This window comes from Pseudovirgaria hyperparasitica (assembly GCF_010093815.1).
Source record: "Pseudovirgaria hyperparasitica strain CBS 121739 unplaced genomic scaffold EJ05scaffold_19, whole genome shotgun sequence".
Classification (NCBI taxonomy): Eukaryota; Fungi; Ascomycota; class Dothideomycetes; order Acrospermales; family Acrospermaceae; genus Pseudovirgaria; species Pseudovirgaria hyperparasitica.
Window position 1 is genome coordinate 62,074 of NW_022985567.1, and position 14,956 is coordinate 77,029.

General features: G+C 49.3%; 6 protein-coding genes across 6 annotated transcripts; 2 read left to right on the top strand and 4 right to left on the bottom strand.

Annotated features, from left to right (window-relative positions):
- Positions 1 to 42: 42 nt before the first annotated feature.
- On the bottom strand, positions 43 to 1,389 carry EJ05DRAFT_504668 (aspartate aminotransferase; the record flags this gene model as incomplete). Its single annotated transcript, XM_033747603.1, has 5 exons — positions 43 to 728; positions 783 to 910; positions 964 to 1,097; positions 1,153 to 1,274; positions 1,338 to 1,389. 5 exons carry the CDS (start codon positions 1,387 to 1,389, stop codon positions 43 to 45), a joined length of 1,122 nt encoding a protein of 373 aa, XP_033596023.1.
- A 298-nt stretch (positions 1,390 to 1,687) lies between these two features.
- Positions 1,688 to 3,262, bottom strand: EJ05DRAFT_426927 (PLP-dependent transferase; the record flags this gene model as incomplete). Its single annotated transcript, XM_033741508.1, has 1 exon — positions 1,688 to 3,262. A coding segment is annotated over one exon (1,575 nt), but the record flags the coding sequence as incomplete, so codon positions are not given.
- A 3,726-nt stretch (positions 3,263 to 6,988) lies between these two features.
- On the bottom strand, positions 6,989 to 9,881 carry EJ05DRAFT_533468 (Zn-dependent exopeptidase). Its single transcript, XM_033749125.1, has 3 exons — positions 8,801 to 9,881; positions 7,405 to 8,741; positions 6,989 to 7,333 (listed from the first exon to the last, which is right to left on the bottom strand). Exons 1-3 carry the CDS (start codon positions 9,597 to 9,599, stop codon positions 7,238 to 7,240), a joined length of 2,232 nt encoding a protein of 743 aa, XP_033596025.1. The 5' UTR covers positions 9,600 to 9,881; the 3' UTR covers positions 6,989 to 7,237.
- Positions 9,882 to 9,891: 10 nt separating this feature from the next.
- On the top strand, positions 9,892 to 11,183 carry EJ05DRAFT_164709 (Clavaminate synthase-like protein). Its single transcript, XM_033739440.1, has 3 exons — positions 9,892 to 9,957; positions 10,009 to 10,282; positions 10,343 to 11,183. The coding sequence occupies exons 2-3, from the start codon at positions 10,174 to 10,176 to the stop codon at positions 11,146 to 11,148; spliced, it is 915 nt and encodes a 304-aa protein (XP_033596026.1). The 5' UTR covers positions 9,892 to 9,957; positions 10,009 to 10,173; the 3' UTR covers positions 11,149 to 11,183.
- Positions 11,184 to 11,217: 34 nt separating this feature from the next.
- Positions 11,218 to 12,810, bottom strand: EJ05DRAFT_504673 (putative D-aminoacylase; the record flags this gene model as incomplete). Its single annotated transcript, XM_033747604.1, has 1 exon — positions 11,218 to 12,810. The coding sequence occupies one exon, from the start codon at positions 12,808 to 12,810 to the stop codon at positions 11,218 to 11,220; it is 1,593 nt and encodes a 530-aa protein (XP_033596027.1).
- A 480-nt stretch (positions 12,811 to 13,290) lies between these two features.
- On the top strand, positions 13,291 to 14,111 carry EJ05DRAFT_504674 (uncharacterized protein; the record flags this gene model as incomplete). The annotated part of the gene is made up of 2 exons (XM_033747605.1): positions 13,291 to 13,351; positions 13,405 to 14,111. 2 exons carry the CDS (start codon positions 13,291 to 13,293, stop codon positions 14,109 to 14,111), a joined length of 768 nt encoding a protein of 255 aa, XP_033596028.1.
- Positions 14,112 to 14,956: the final 845 nt, after the last annotated feature.

A 14,956-nucleotide genomic window follows, 5' to 3' on the forward strand; every position in this document is an offset into this window, starting at 1 on the left:
GCAAGTCCGATATAACTACTGAAGTCAGCCAAATTATGATCATTAGATCTCTCCCGGTTCCTGAACGTACGAAAACATTCCCTTTTGATCTGTGACGTGGCTCCAGTGACCCGGGGTTCCTAATCGCTCGAGACCCTGTCGAAGCTGCAGTCTTCTCTGCCTCAGATCTACAGCCATAGATCGTACTTGTCTTCTCCACTGATCCTCCAATTCTGGATCCAGTAATATTGTCTCTACAATTGTTGCGCCGAAGTCGGGCATTGCACCTGTTTCAGCACGCGCTTGCAACCGCATTTGTACTTCCATGCGTTCACGCACACTTTCATCCGGCACTACGAAGGACAAGACGCCAACTCTTTCGCAATACAGTCCAAAGCACTTGCCGTACGTTGCAGCGAGCAGTAATGGAATACCACGCTCTGCGAAATGACGAAAGCCTGCGAGGTCTTCGTCAATACAACCACTAGCTAGCCCAGGATATGCTGCATCCCAAAAGGCGAAGTGACCATGCTGCTCGAACACCGTCGCTAACGACTTCCATTGCTCGAGTGAAGGGTCACATCCTGTTGGGTTATGGGCTCCGGTTTGTAGTACGACTACAGATTGGGATGGTAGGCCACTCAATGTCGCCCGAAAAGAATCGAAATCGAAAGCCTGTGTGACTGAGTTGAAGTACGGCACGTAATGTGCTTCGATACCTTGGCTGGTGAAGACATTGCTATGATTTGCTGTGAGGTGTGTTAGCGAATCGCAAAATCATCTCTGAAAGTCGGTTCTCTCACCCCACGACTCGGTCGGTATGAAGACTTTAGGTCTCTGGGTCGTCTTCCACGGCTCGTAGTGGTTTCTGAGCAAGACAGCACCCATGTGACAGGCTCCACTTCCACCCAGAGCTTGCATTGATACAATCCTGTTGACTGCATCAACATTGTTCCCATGGTTTGCTCGCCATAAGGAGAATACCTGTTGTTTTTCACAAGGAGACTATCCGTGCCAAAGAAAAGTCTCTGGCTAACATCACGAAAGCTTCGTGTACCCAGGTGCGATTGGCGATACTCGTGGTTCCACTCGAGATCACTGAACATTCGACGTTTCGCCTGTCGAATGTGTTCATTACTTTGACCTAGAAAACGATCGGGTAGGCGAGCACACCTCTTTCACAGCTGGCAAAACGTATGGCAGCCCGTCACTCGTTCTAAAAGCCCCAACCATGAGATTTGTCTTCAGAGGATGCCTGTCCGCTCGGAATGCTTCAAGTAAGTTCTCCAAGGTCTCTACTCCAACATGTTAGCTTGAAAACTTGAATTGCTTTGTGACAAAGTTTGCGGTTGGTCTACCTAATTGACCCTTAGGTATATTTCGAAACGGGTAGGGGTAAGCAATTTCCATGGTTTATATGAAGTCCACAGTTCTTTGAGTCCCTTGTTACGCGAAAACATATTTTACGAAAGAGAGCGTCGAGCGGGAGATGAGTCTTCTTTTATCATACGCACAGTGGCTTCACGTGATTACATGAAGTTACTTTTCTCTACGTGTCACATAAAAGGCTTTGGGGCCTTAATATGCGTTTAGGACAGCAACTATACTCTGAGACCCGTCTTATCGACATTGTCTTACTAAAAATTCCGGAGCATCGCAGTCATTACAGCAAGCTCCTGGGCTCCTGCAAATAATCTATAGAAGTCCTTTGAGCAGCTTTCAATGCTACTTGTAGAAGACCTAACAAAGTCTCCTTGTCCTCTAGACCTGCAGAGATCCGAACGATCGTCTCCATAATACCGTGGCTTGCTGCCCATTGCTTCTCGTTCTGAAGAACCATCTGCACGTATGGTTGAGCTAGAGTGTGGTGCAGCCCAAGCGATGGCCCTTTCAGGACGTGCAGGTTATCGAAAAACGCTACGGCAGCGGCGACTGTCTTGAAGTCTATGGTAAGTAGGCAGCCATATCCTGGTGTGAAGTCATCCACCTGTTCCCACATGCGCTCCTCGTAGTAACGTGCCGATGGACTGACTTTCGGGTAGTACACTGCCTTTACCACGCTGCAAGGGTCCTTAGTCAAAGGATACGCATAGTCAGCTAGATACGCTGCGTTAGTATTGAGGATAGACTGCCTGCGCAAGAAGTTCCGGCTGTTATGCTCGAGTTGTATTGCATCGTCAATGTACACATTGTTTGTGTACGACGATACGAGTGACTTTTTCAAGGTTTCGTGATGCGGAGAGGCTGCGTTGAGGGTCAGGCTACCGGCTAGAAGGTCGGCAAATCCATTGAATGACTTCGAAAGAGAAGTTACAACAACATCGGCGACTGGCATGACATTGACATTGGCAAATGTACCAATGGTGTCATCCACGATTACAAGGAAGTCGAACCGGTCTGCAAGTCGACGAACTCGGCTTAGGTCAACTGTCCACAACAGTGGATTGGACGGACATTCGCACCATACTGCCTGCACTTTGATGCCTTGAGCCAGGTCGGTCTCGAATCGGTCAATCTCGGCATCTGTTCCCATGCTATAGAAATGCAGCCCTGGACCGTATGTCTGGAGCATTTTGATTGTCAGTTCGTAGGGAAAGCCAATGATGGCGCTGGCTAGTCCGCGCCATTGTAGGAGGAGGTGGTGTAGGTGATAAATTGCTGACATTCCGGAAGGATACAAGAATACATCGCTAGGGTCTGAGATGCGAAGGAACCCAGCGATGCGACCTTGGATGACCTGGTATGGAGAAACTAGCGGGGCTAAATCCGCTCCCGCTCTCACTCCCGCTCCCGCTGGCGTCAGGGGGCCGAGAGGGATCGCCGCGTAGGATTGGCCCACGTGGTCAGTCATATCCTTGAGCGTGAGACATTTCTCCGCTAAACGGGATGAAATACCCGTACCTGTCAGGCGCCAGAACAGTGCTCCAGCCACTGAGAGGTCCGCGGGAAACACAGTAGCCCAGAGGTGAACGGACATGGCTTCATTCCCGAATTGGCGCGCTACCAGTCGGACATTCTTGGCACCCTTGTGCTTCACAAGATATTCCCTGCATGCAGACGCATGCAACTCACTAGGGAACAGCAGAAGCATATCGGTGGTGTCTAAATCTCGCTGACAGTGTTCATTGAGTCTTCGTATATCTTGGTGGAGAAATGACCGCGGATAGCCGTTCCGCAGTGCCTTCATCACCCGTAAATCCCCCCCACCAAGTCCACACATGTCTCGCCATGTCGGAATCTGGACAGAAATGGCGTGTCGAGCTTCCGGTATCGCAGTTCCCAAGGGTGGTAGGCTTACGCGAGCCATTTTTGGTTTCTAAACAGGTGTGCCTGAATGACTTGAATGAATGATGAATGAAAGTTTGTATGGCCATGCAAACGAGGCAATGCTGGAGTCTGGTTCATTTATGCTCCACGCTTGGTAATTGGCTGGGGCGTCCACGACGGCGCTTGTAGTCATGCAAGGTCAGCATTCCTGCAATGTCGTGCCATTCAGTGATCACATCCATGCAGCTCCATAATGAGAGAAAGTAAGCTTCCGATGGAGCGAGTATTCCTAGTTATGGCAATACCATACCAGGACTTCGACCTTCATATGGACCCGAATAAACGGACAGTCCTTTAACTCCAGTGATTGAAGCCATGGCCTAAGACCAGTTCTAGGTTTCTACGTCAACACCGAAGGAAAGCTCAAACAACACTCTTCAGATGTCGAGAAAGAGAAGGGGACTACACGCTAAAGAGGCGCTGACGAGGGGCATCATCTTGTCGCCATTGACCGTAAACGAAAAGGTCTTACTATTACAACCGAATCCGGTAGTTGTCGACCAAGACAGAGGTGGCTTAACCTCCAACTACCCCGAGGCAACTCTCTCATACCTCAGTAATTGCAACTCCCACAATGCTGTCACTGACATCGTATGGAATTTCACCCTAGCTCTTCGCCATAACCACAGCATCTATTTCTGATCCCGCTCGTACGAGTATCTCTACGATCTGAACAAAACCTCCCTCGGCGGCATAATGCAAAGCTGTTTTTCCTGCCTGGTCAACGTCATCGACCGGTATGCTATGCTCCAATGCGTATCTAACCACCGCTTCGTGGCCATATTTTGCTGCCAGATGTAGAATCGTGCACCCATGCAGATCGACTGATAGCGGGTTAGCACCGCTTTGCAAGAGCAAATCTACCACCCTCGAATGGCCGAGGGCGGCCGCGGAAAGAAGTGCTGTTCTCCCCACTGCTGGGTATCGTGGATCTGGCTGTCCTATAGACAGGGCCACTATCAGTCATGGTACGTGGAGTGCAGCAAGGTGTTCGGAACTAGACGACGGCCGTGATCGAAAACACACTTCCCTAGGAAGCACAGATCGCATGTGAAAGTTGAACAAACGAAGGCAACCTACCGCAGATACCCTCAATCTCTGCCAACTCATGACTGTCCACCGTGTATGATGTCAAACGCTGATTTTGGTTCTCTATCATTCCAGCCGATGGGACATTAGTGTTGGAGGTCGGATCACCGAAAGCAAATTCCAGAGCCGCATCCCACTCTAATAGTGTAGGTGAGGTACTTTGAGACTGAGTCAACGAAGGGTGATTGTTGAATGGTAGCATGTCGGGGGTAGAGCTTGATGTAATGCCTTGCGACTGGTCCTGCTGTTTCGGGTGCTTCCGGCGCTCTCGCACGCTCTGCCCTATGAAGGGAATATCAGTACAAGATCACGTATAGCTACGAAAGGAAGCCACTGTAATACTGTAGTTACGCTGCGCGAGCCTATTACGCGTCCTCTTTCGCTCAAGCTCGGACGGCTCAAACCGTGGAACGTGTTCACCGAGCATGATGAAGCTGTGATAGAGCCGGAATGACGCTGCATCGTAGAAGAAAGACGTCAATGTTCGCCTCCAGAGAGACGCCGTGAGACTTTGCAAAACGACATCTCAAACTCCCCTGCCTACTGTGTCACGTGTGCCCAATCGAACTGAAGCTGCAGGGGTTGCCGGCGCAGTTATCGGCGTCGAGTCTGAGGGCCGATCTCGCGAGTGTGCACGGACAACTCTTCGTACTACGCTAAGTGCGGCCATGGCTGGCTGAAGATGTAGCCAAAGCTGCAGACGGCCGAGAGGGATCCACGGCATAGCAAGTGATGAGTATACGTGGGGATTTTGTTGACAAATGTGAGCGAATTAGCGCACGGGACATCCATGGGCGATCCCCATCTACCTAGGTATGGTCCATTCATAGAGGGATGTGCCTCAGGGAATGGGTACTCACGATCTGATTCTTTACGGGTCAGCGAAAGCCAGGCTGGTGTACTCATAGAGTCAAGAAGTACCACGAGTCGACTGTTTTGAGGGTCATGTTGTAGCAGTCCCGGAGTTCATGCTAAGGTCTATAATGAGGTGGTGGTGGTAGGACGACGCGAGTCTCCATTTCATGCTAGAACTATCCGGATACACTTTACTCGGGGCAATCTCGCAATAGATCAATGGAAATACGGCCCGAGCTTAGCACCATCCCCTTATAACTTTTTCGGCATGACTAAATATTCTACTGAGCATGGTTGCATCAGAAAACTTCATAGAAAGATTCGTTAACTAGAAGTAGCATTTTGGCTTCCGTTAGTCTTGTGAAGCAAGAGCTCTACTATGAGCTCATAAGCTCTGCCTTCCAATAAGCGAATTCACGTCTGATAGGCGCGGGTTCGACAAGGCAACTAGGCGTCATTGGAGTTATAGCTGGCGATATGCCCCTCTAATTTTCAAAGCATAATTTCACGGGTGTTTCTCACCGGTGTGTGGTTATGACTGCGACTAAGTATGCCAGAATATACTAATACTTTACCCATGAGACATACCTTCATTGTTTTATGATTCCAATCATCAGTTCGCTCGTAGAGCAAAGACTTTACAAATACAGCCAGACGACACGCAATAATGCCTGTCAGCGCGCTTAACATTTGATAGCACCAGATCCATATTATTTAGCATTTTAGTAAAGTACATGGCAGACAAATTCAGGTCTAGAAAGGGCCTTCACATCATCTCTCTCGTGACCATCATCGTAGGAACTGCCCTTGCCCCTCTATCCCAGTCGTGAGTACTTATATCATTCATGCCTACAATCTAGAGACTGTTGCTTGTATGCCTCCCTCGATGTAGTTCCTCTGCTTTGTCTTAAGCGAGCACCACAGGCGGCGTCTTAGTCTGCAGCATTGATGGTTGGCTTGTCAACCATTGCTCGCAATACTGACCCGGATACAATGCCCAGACCTTGGGCATAATCACATCGTCCGTAAGCGCCGGTTAATACCTGATTCTCATCTTTGAGCTTTAAGTAGATCACGTAGTCATCAAGGATGTTACTAAAGTCCTTCGATAGCAGGCATCCTAGTTCAATTCTACTGCAACTGGCCTACATGGTCCTCACCTTTACTGCTATACTCCTGTGAAATTATCTTGCCGTTACTTCTCATTAAGCCAGAGCTAAACGACTCCCTATATTTCACAGAATAAATTCTAACAGGGTCTGAAACTCTACTAACCTCGTATAACAGAAACACCACTTCAACAAGCGCTTCCGCGTTTTGCGGGAGTATGCTCAGTAAGCCCTGAGTTTTGACCCCTCTTCTCACCTACATATTCTATACAGCTACACTGTACTCCCCTTACATGTCTTTCACGCTTCTGGCTAGGGAAGCTTTCCTGCTCTTGGCCTCTTTCTTGGCCTCTAAGTACCTGGAATCGTATTAGCATTCTGGACTAGCAGACGGATATGGGTATCGAAGTCCTGCAGCAGCACGAGCACAGTGGGTTATAAAGTTGCAGCTGCGGTAGTGGTCTGTGCCGGAACCTTGCTCAAATGTGTAGCGTCTGTTGAACTATACGGTAAGTAAACATTATGATATTATCAGCTATGGGTTTTCTATCATGCCTAGACGTTCTAAGGGACAGCAAGCAGGAAGGCTAAGTCTGTCCGGTCCTCAAGCCGGCCGATCAAAGGCCTTTCCTCTTTATACTGTTAGCTACACGTTAGGCATCCACTGGAGACTTTTTCTGGGTCTTTGGTCGATATCAAAGGATATTCCAGAATGAGCATATTATTTGGTGATACTACATGATAGCTCTACTGTCTTAATTTATATCAACTAACTCTGCTTCAACCTAGCTAGCTGTAATATCATTGTATTGATACTCGCTCCTATAAGCAAGAATAGAGAGCGTAAAGCGCTGGATGAAGTCGCAGAATATCAAGTTTCAGTAGGTAGTTGCGCCATATAGGTCCATACTTTTGTCAATGTCCAGTGACGTGGCGGCATCATGTATTCTTGTAACGATTATCTCTTGCCATCTCTATAGGAGAGACATAGTCAGTACACTCTCTCGTGGTCACTTGACTTCCTAAGTCCTGTGTGTCAACATACCTTTGCATTGCTCATATTGCCAGCAGTAAGGCTCGAAGCGAGTCCAGGGAACGGATCTGCATTCGCATAATAGGCGGCAGGCCCGAAAACAACGTGTTTTGCCCAAGGTCGATCATCTAAGCCAGCTTCGTAGATAAATTGACGTTCGAAACCTTTGTACCGGCGATTTATCTCCCGTACCAGCCCCTCTGTACTCCTCGGGTTCGTGTCAAATGACTTTGCCCGCAGGGCGTCCGCTTGCGCTTCAAACTCCTCTCCAGCAGCACGGAGCACCATCAACGCTTCCTCGAGGGGTAAGAAGCTGAATACATCTGATGATTCGGGGACTATCTTGCTCTTGAGTATTCTCACGAAGCCCTGGAGCTCGGTAACGTACTCCTTCACACTGAGTGGAAGTATAGGACTTTCAGACAGCGCACCTACCATCAAAGCCCACACTTTTGCGACCGCGGTATGGTACTCCCAAGTGGGATCTCCAAAATTATCCATCCAATTGAGGCCATCGAAAGCAGAGTGGTAAGGGTAGATGGGATCTTTGGACCCAGCTGCGTAACCCATGTCAAGGCTACTTATCCCCAAGGAGTCCAGGAATATGGCACCATCGCTGCTGCTTCCGGGGGAGACTTTACCGTCCCACTCCTCAAGCAACGTCTGACCTTTGACGGATTGATTTGGTGACAGAACACTACCCATCGCATCTTCAATGACCGGGCGGAGTAGAGGACTAGAGTGTATTCTAAAGGTCTTGCCGCTTGTCGCAACAACGACATTAAGGTATGCGACCGTATGCCCTGAGAGCCAAGCACGATTAGCCTCTGTCCATTCTGTAGAGCCTAGGTGGGCATATTCTTGGCCGTCCCAGCTCCCAAACATGATTGTTCGTCGAGGCTTCCAGCCGCGTCGAAGTGCCAGTCCGAGGCTGCGGATCACTTCGTTCATTGCAGCCGAGCCACTGTTCGGATCGCCACCACCAGGCGACCATGAGTCTCGGTGGTTGCCTATGATGATGACTTCGTCTTCGATCTGTCCAGGGATTGACCCAATAACGTTCCAGATAGGAGTTATCGTGAAGTTTTGAAGGCTGTCTAGATTGACGATCAAGTGGCTAGGGGAAGGGCCGACGTTATATTGCACTCCCCTATAACCAAGCCCACCACCTTGCCAACCCTGTCCAATGTTGTCTGCTTTAGGGCCATGGCCGTTGAGAGCTTTAAGAAAGGGGAGCGCATCTGCAAAGGAGATCGGAATCGAGGGGATAGATGGCAAGGAGAGTTTTCTCCTCAAATATTCTTCCCTTGAGGGACAATCAGAAGGCGTGAAATTACCAAGCGGAGGTACTGTGATTATGATGATTACAATTAGCGTATATCAAGATAATAAACAGCAAAGATCTTACAGTGTAGAACAACTGAGCCTCGCTCGATGGTTGTTGGGTTACGGGCAGGTCCATTTGGAAAGGCCTCGAAGCCGTTATCTTCTGTGATTTCCCCATCTTGCTGAGGATCAGTATACATAATCACAGCAGCAATGCCGAATTCCTCTGCGACCTGGACTTTGACACTGCGCCCGACCATCCCGTATTTAACTATCGCAATCATTCCTTCTAGTTCAACATCTAGATTGAGGAGCTCATCGTAGTCCTCCCGAGTGCCGAAATTCGCATAGACATACTGCCTGCTGACGTTTCCACTAGCCGAATAACCGTGGAAGGATGGAAACCGGGCACCAAGATTGCCATTATCACCGAGATCCTCTCGCAATCGCGCTTCGTAGAGCCGGCTTACGTCTGAGCCGTTCTGCTTCAACAGAGTGAGACTCTGATGGACTGGATAATTCAGATATACATCGTAGGGCACAACTTGGACTTTTGGAACCCCAAATTCTTTCCACCTATCTCGGGTCCACAAAGCCTGACTTTCGTTTGTCCCGGCTAAATGGAGTCCGCTCCCATAGTAGCTAGTCCACTCTCTGACCTTTGTGCCGTTAGGGGTTTCTTGGAGGATCTGTTGAAGCTGTCTGTACGATATATGTCCCTGCCCGTGCAGGGCAGTGAAATAAGGGAGGTCATCCCAGAAGTGTAAGCTCGAGAAGACAAAGAGCAGTGAACAGACAAGGGCGGCAACTGAAGCAGTTCGGTGGGTAGTAGCTGTCCTTGCTGCCGGCTGTGGCAGGTATAACAACAGCTCCGACTTCATTGTTGAGTCGTGCTTACGGGTGGCTCAGCTCAGCATGTACAATTGCCACTAAAACAGACGCAGCAATATGGTATTGATGCTCTCTGAAGTAAAAAATAATTCCCAAACCAAAATTAAAAACTTACGTACTCTCCATACTTCCGTATGAGTGGTTACAGACAGTAGAGGCACAAGATGGGCTTGCAGTGTACCACCTTCATTATGGAAGTAAAAGTCGGTGAGATGTCAGAGAACAAAGGAATGCCAAGGCGTTAAAAAGTAAAGTCAACACCCGGACATCCTGCAGCTTCACTGCATTGGCGCCGAATCCATCTGTGCAGGCTGATTCGACGAGACGACTTCCTTGTCGGGTACTAGTGTAAATCAGCATCCATTCTCAAGGAGCAACCGTAACTTATGGCATTACCAGTTCCTAACACGAAATTCCGAACTTAGCGACATGTCTCCGTCAATGCATATTATGATGTCTAAGCTCTGTCGAACAAGGAATAGGCAGATCGTGTCTGTACTTTGCTCACACAAGGGTCCCCAACTGTCTCGTTCATGAAACTACTCGTATCCAGAGCCCTTGACAATGACCCAATATGATCGCTTGGTACGAAGTTTCAGAGCTTTAAGAAGGATAGCAAAGCATGCTTCCAGCCCGATTGGTATTTGGGGGAACAAGACCTCAACAAGACCTCGTCAGTCAAATTAGATGCTCACGTCACTACCTTTAGCCTAACTACTGATATGTCAATCAGAATCATCATATTCAATTCCACATCTTCGAGTGGATCCTAATGTTAAGCCAATCGCACCCAAGCATGTCGCTGAGATCCACCAAATTCTGGAGTCGTGCGGTATCTCGAAGGTCACGCTCGCGTACGCGGATCCAGAGAGCGACTTTCTCAAGCACCTCATTCTGAACCTCAACAAACATTTTCAACATGGCCCACCCATCACACACAGCTCATCACGGGGCTGGTTCTGGGATGTGCGACCGACCTCTGCTTCCCTGGAAGCTGACAGTCAGAAAGCCCGCTCCGAGACCATGGAGAGCTTTCCCTGGCACACAGATTGCAGCTACGAGGCTTGTCCACCACGCTTCTTTGCTCTGCACGTACTACAGCCCGACAGATGTGGAGGTGGGAATCTTTCTGTGCTTGACGTAGACCAAGCCGTACGGCTGCTTCCAAAGCAAACGCAGGATCAACTCCTGCGCCCTGAATTCGAGATAGCGGTCCCAGAAGAATTTTGCAAAGGAGGCGAATCGAGGGTTACCGGAAGTCTTTTAGGGAATGGGTCCGGAGAGGCGGCGTTTCAGCTCCGGTACCGAGATGATATCGTTCGACCTTTGACAAAAGGCGCTGCTCTAGCACTTGAAGAGCTGCGTCAGCTTCTCCAGAGCGCGGCGGTCAAGCCGCTCGTCTTGCAACTCACACCAGTTCTCCTTCCTGCTGGATCTGTCATACTTATTGACAACAGGCGTTGGTTACACGCTCGAGATCAAGTGAAGGACCCAGACCGCCACCTCAGAAGAGTACGCTGGGATGCACGGCCATTTTAAGAAGTTGATGCGCAACCAATGTCGATTTAGGTCTTCCAGAAGTTCAGTACAGGGTATTACTGATTCCTATCACATTCTTAGAAAGCACTGTTTGTCCAAAGCTAGTCCCGCCTCCTGGGGCCAATACAGCCTATCAATCTTGCCGTGTGCACCCCCAAAGATCAACTTGAAGCTATCTGCCTGAACATAGGTAGTGACCCGCCCTCGCTTCGCTTGCTCATTTCGATCCGCCATCCACAAGAATGTATCATGCTCATAGTGTGTTAACAGCCAAGCCTGACTCTCCAATCCTTGGAACAATACTTCCAACCCCCCAGCTTGCCGTTGTCGAACGACAATGACCCAATCGTGCTCTTCATTGAGGTATGACCCGACATATACCTCCAGCGGCTTGGGCTTTGTATCTGGCGCTCTTACCTTCTCTAATTTACTCCTCGCTACGCGAATACTCTCCGCATGGTTCTTTGCAGCCTCCTTTGCATAAGCGACAAAGTCTGTCGGCACCGGCGACTCAATCAGTGCCTCGATCAGTGCCATCGCAATCCAGCCCGACGCATCGCCTAGCCCTATGGAATTGGTACACACGACAACGCTAGCGTCCAACTCGGGTAGCAGTGCGAGAGAATTGCTATAGCCGGGTACACTGCCCGCATGGGCGATGAGGGGGCCGCACTGAACACCGGGAACGATTCTTGGCAGCGTTTTAACGTGGAAACCGTTACAGCCCATGCCGGCAATGGTACTAGGCAGAGCGGTGCGGTAGAAGCCGAAGGCGTAGGACTTTTCATTGACGGATCTGGAGACGAAGGCATGACCAGAGAGTTGCGCAGTGACTTCGCGGAGAACGCTTGGGGACGAATTAGTTGCCTGTCCCTGCTCAGATCTGAGGGACCTGAGAAGGGCGATGGAATAGGTCAGGAGATCGTGTGGGCTGGAGTGAAGACCCATTGCAGGCGCCATGATTGTCCTTTCGCTGATGGGTGTTTGCGGAAGGGGATAAAGGTCGGCATTGTCGAGAGCGGCATATGGTCTGGCTAAATTATCTCCTGCAACATCGACAGGCTGAGCCGTCGTATGGCGGAGTCCCAAAGGCTCGATGATGCGTGTGGTTATGAATTGTCCATAAGTCATTCCAGTCAACTTTTCAATGACCTCTCCGACAATCGCATAGCCCCAGTTGCTGTAGCCCCAGCTTCCGCGAAATGAACCAGTGAGTTCTAGATTGCGGTATGCATCTAGTAACTTATCTTTGGGCAACAGCAACTGTCCATCTGAGCCCAACCACCAGAGGTTTGATCTTGATAATCCACTTCGGTGACAAAGCAGGTCCTCGATTGTCACATTTTCGGTAACTATAGCGTCTTTGCTTCGGAAGTTAGGCAGGACGTCCTTGATGTGCGAATCCCATTTCACTTTGCCTTCAGCCACCAGTAGACCGATGGCAGATGCAGTGAACGTTTTGGCGAGTGTTCCCAGGGCATAGATACCGTCTGAGTGGGTGGGTAACTGCTTTTCAATATCGAGAAAGCCGCTATTGAAAAGATAGATATTTTCTCCACGTAGGCTTATCCCCACAGAGACTCCAGGTGTACCGCAGATTTTACAAAGCTCTTTGATCTCAGACTCGAGGTCCCGAAATCGGTTGACCAGACTCGAGCTCATGTCGATCAATTTCTGATCAGCACAACTCCTTTCAGGGCAGGATAGACTTGAAGACTTCAGAAGGGATCTTGTGATGAGATTTCTCAACCCACTGTGCGAAATTATTAAAAACGTGCATTTGTAATAAAATACATGCTCGTGGGGCATGCTGTCGCTAACGCCGATTCTCCTCTTGTTGATCGCAAGCTAGGCTTAAAATGACGCTGCATTACATCTGCGATGCACAGTAGAGTAAGGGATGCGGGGTATCTCTCCGCTGCAAGACAATGCAGACGTACGTGCCGATATGGTGCATACTGTACAGCTGTTGTAATTCCCAAGACCGGGATGGGAGTCCTGCATGAAAGAAACGACGTCGTGGTAAATAGAAACAGAGTGCATTGATACGGGAGCAAGATTATGTCAGAATACGGTGAGAGGAGTTTTTTGACCGACAGCTCATTTGTTCGGCAGAGAAATCGACAAGGAGCAGATTACACGATGTCGAATTCACAATATGAGAAGACCACAAAGAACGGTGTTGTACGCTATCGCGGACGAGGTAGGCTGTCAAGGGTCCTTCAGAAAGCTTCACTTACCCAGATTACCCCCTAGGGAAATATGATTTTGAGACGGTTCATTCTATAATCGATGAAGCACCGATTCTTCATGTGTCTTTCACTCCACTCGACGACGACTTCCCAGCAATATTACCAATGTTTGGTTGTATGGGTCTCTTTCCATCTGATGACACCAATAGTGTAGGCAGGACCAGCTCGCTTTATCTCCATGGTTACGCAGCGAGCAGGATGTTTCGAACGTCTAGAGGGGAGGATGCAGGTCTGAAAATCACGGTTGCTGCCACTATACTGGATGGAATCGTTCTTGCATTAACGCCCAACCACCATAGTGCAAACTACCGGTCAGCTGTGGTGTTTGGCCACGCATATCTAGTAACGGATGAGGCAGAACGGTGGTGGGCGATGAAGCATGTAACAAACAGTATTGTGCCAGAGCGTTGGGAAAACACACGCATTCCGCCAACAGACGCCGAAGCGAAGGCGACGGGCATAATACGCGTCGAAATCGAGACTGGAAGTGCGAAGATTCGAACGGGAACCACGGGCGAAGATCGAAACGACTTGAAGGACGAGGGGCTCCGCAAAAGAGTTTGGGCAGGAGTGCTTCCGATGTGGACACGATATGGGCAACCAACGCCAGCGCCGACGAATATGACGGACAAAACACCAGAGTACATCTCGCGCTTTGTTGATGATAGCAACAAGCAGCAAGAGGACTACGCAATGAAGGTTGCGTTGTAATGGCATGGTCGGATGAAAAGACGGAATATATTAGCGATTGCTGAATTTTTAGATGGATGCCTAAGGCATCATAACCTATGGCATCTTCAACTCGTCCTCCTTAGATGACATCAATAAACCCCCAATTCGGTGAATGCATCAGTGTGCTCGGCGAAATGACTTCTGCGTTAGAAATCACATCTACAGCATTGTTCTAGAGCCTGTACTTCACAGGCTTGTCGGCTAATGGATCCGCCCATACTGAGAGTTCGATATCGAGGGCGGTCCATCGGAACGAACAATCATGCAGTCTCTACCATCTTGACAGCTTGCTATACCTGGCGGACTGTGCAAAGACGCTCTCTCCACGGTGTCTCGAGCACTCTGAATGACCCATAGTCACCTAGTCACCCATTGTCCGCCTCCCATGCCAGCTTTGAAAGTTGGTCCGGCATTAAAGTCGCGAGTTATAGTGACTTAATGATACTGGCCTGAATCATAAAACTTACAAACCGGCTGGATATGAGGGCAAGTCTTCAGAGGTGGGAGTGCCCAGCTCAACGAACGCATCGGTTGTTGGCACAGTACATGAAGGCAATTCGCTCACCGTTCTACTCTTTTCGAGTTCTGCCTGCATGTCGGCCAATCGTGCAATTCATTGTACATCTTCAAAGCCTCGGCAGCGATGATATTACTGTACTAGTGTGTCTACAGAGCTACCCTCTCAAGAGGCCTTGATTCACTTGGTCTTGTAAACCGCAATATCGGCCATCTCCTACCAAGAACTGACGGCTGGCTGCAGCCACAGATCTTGCACACACTTGGATGGAAGCCTCATCCAAGGCTTCCTCAGCCAATATGCATAA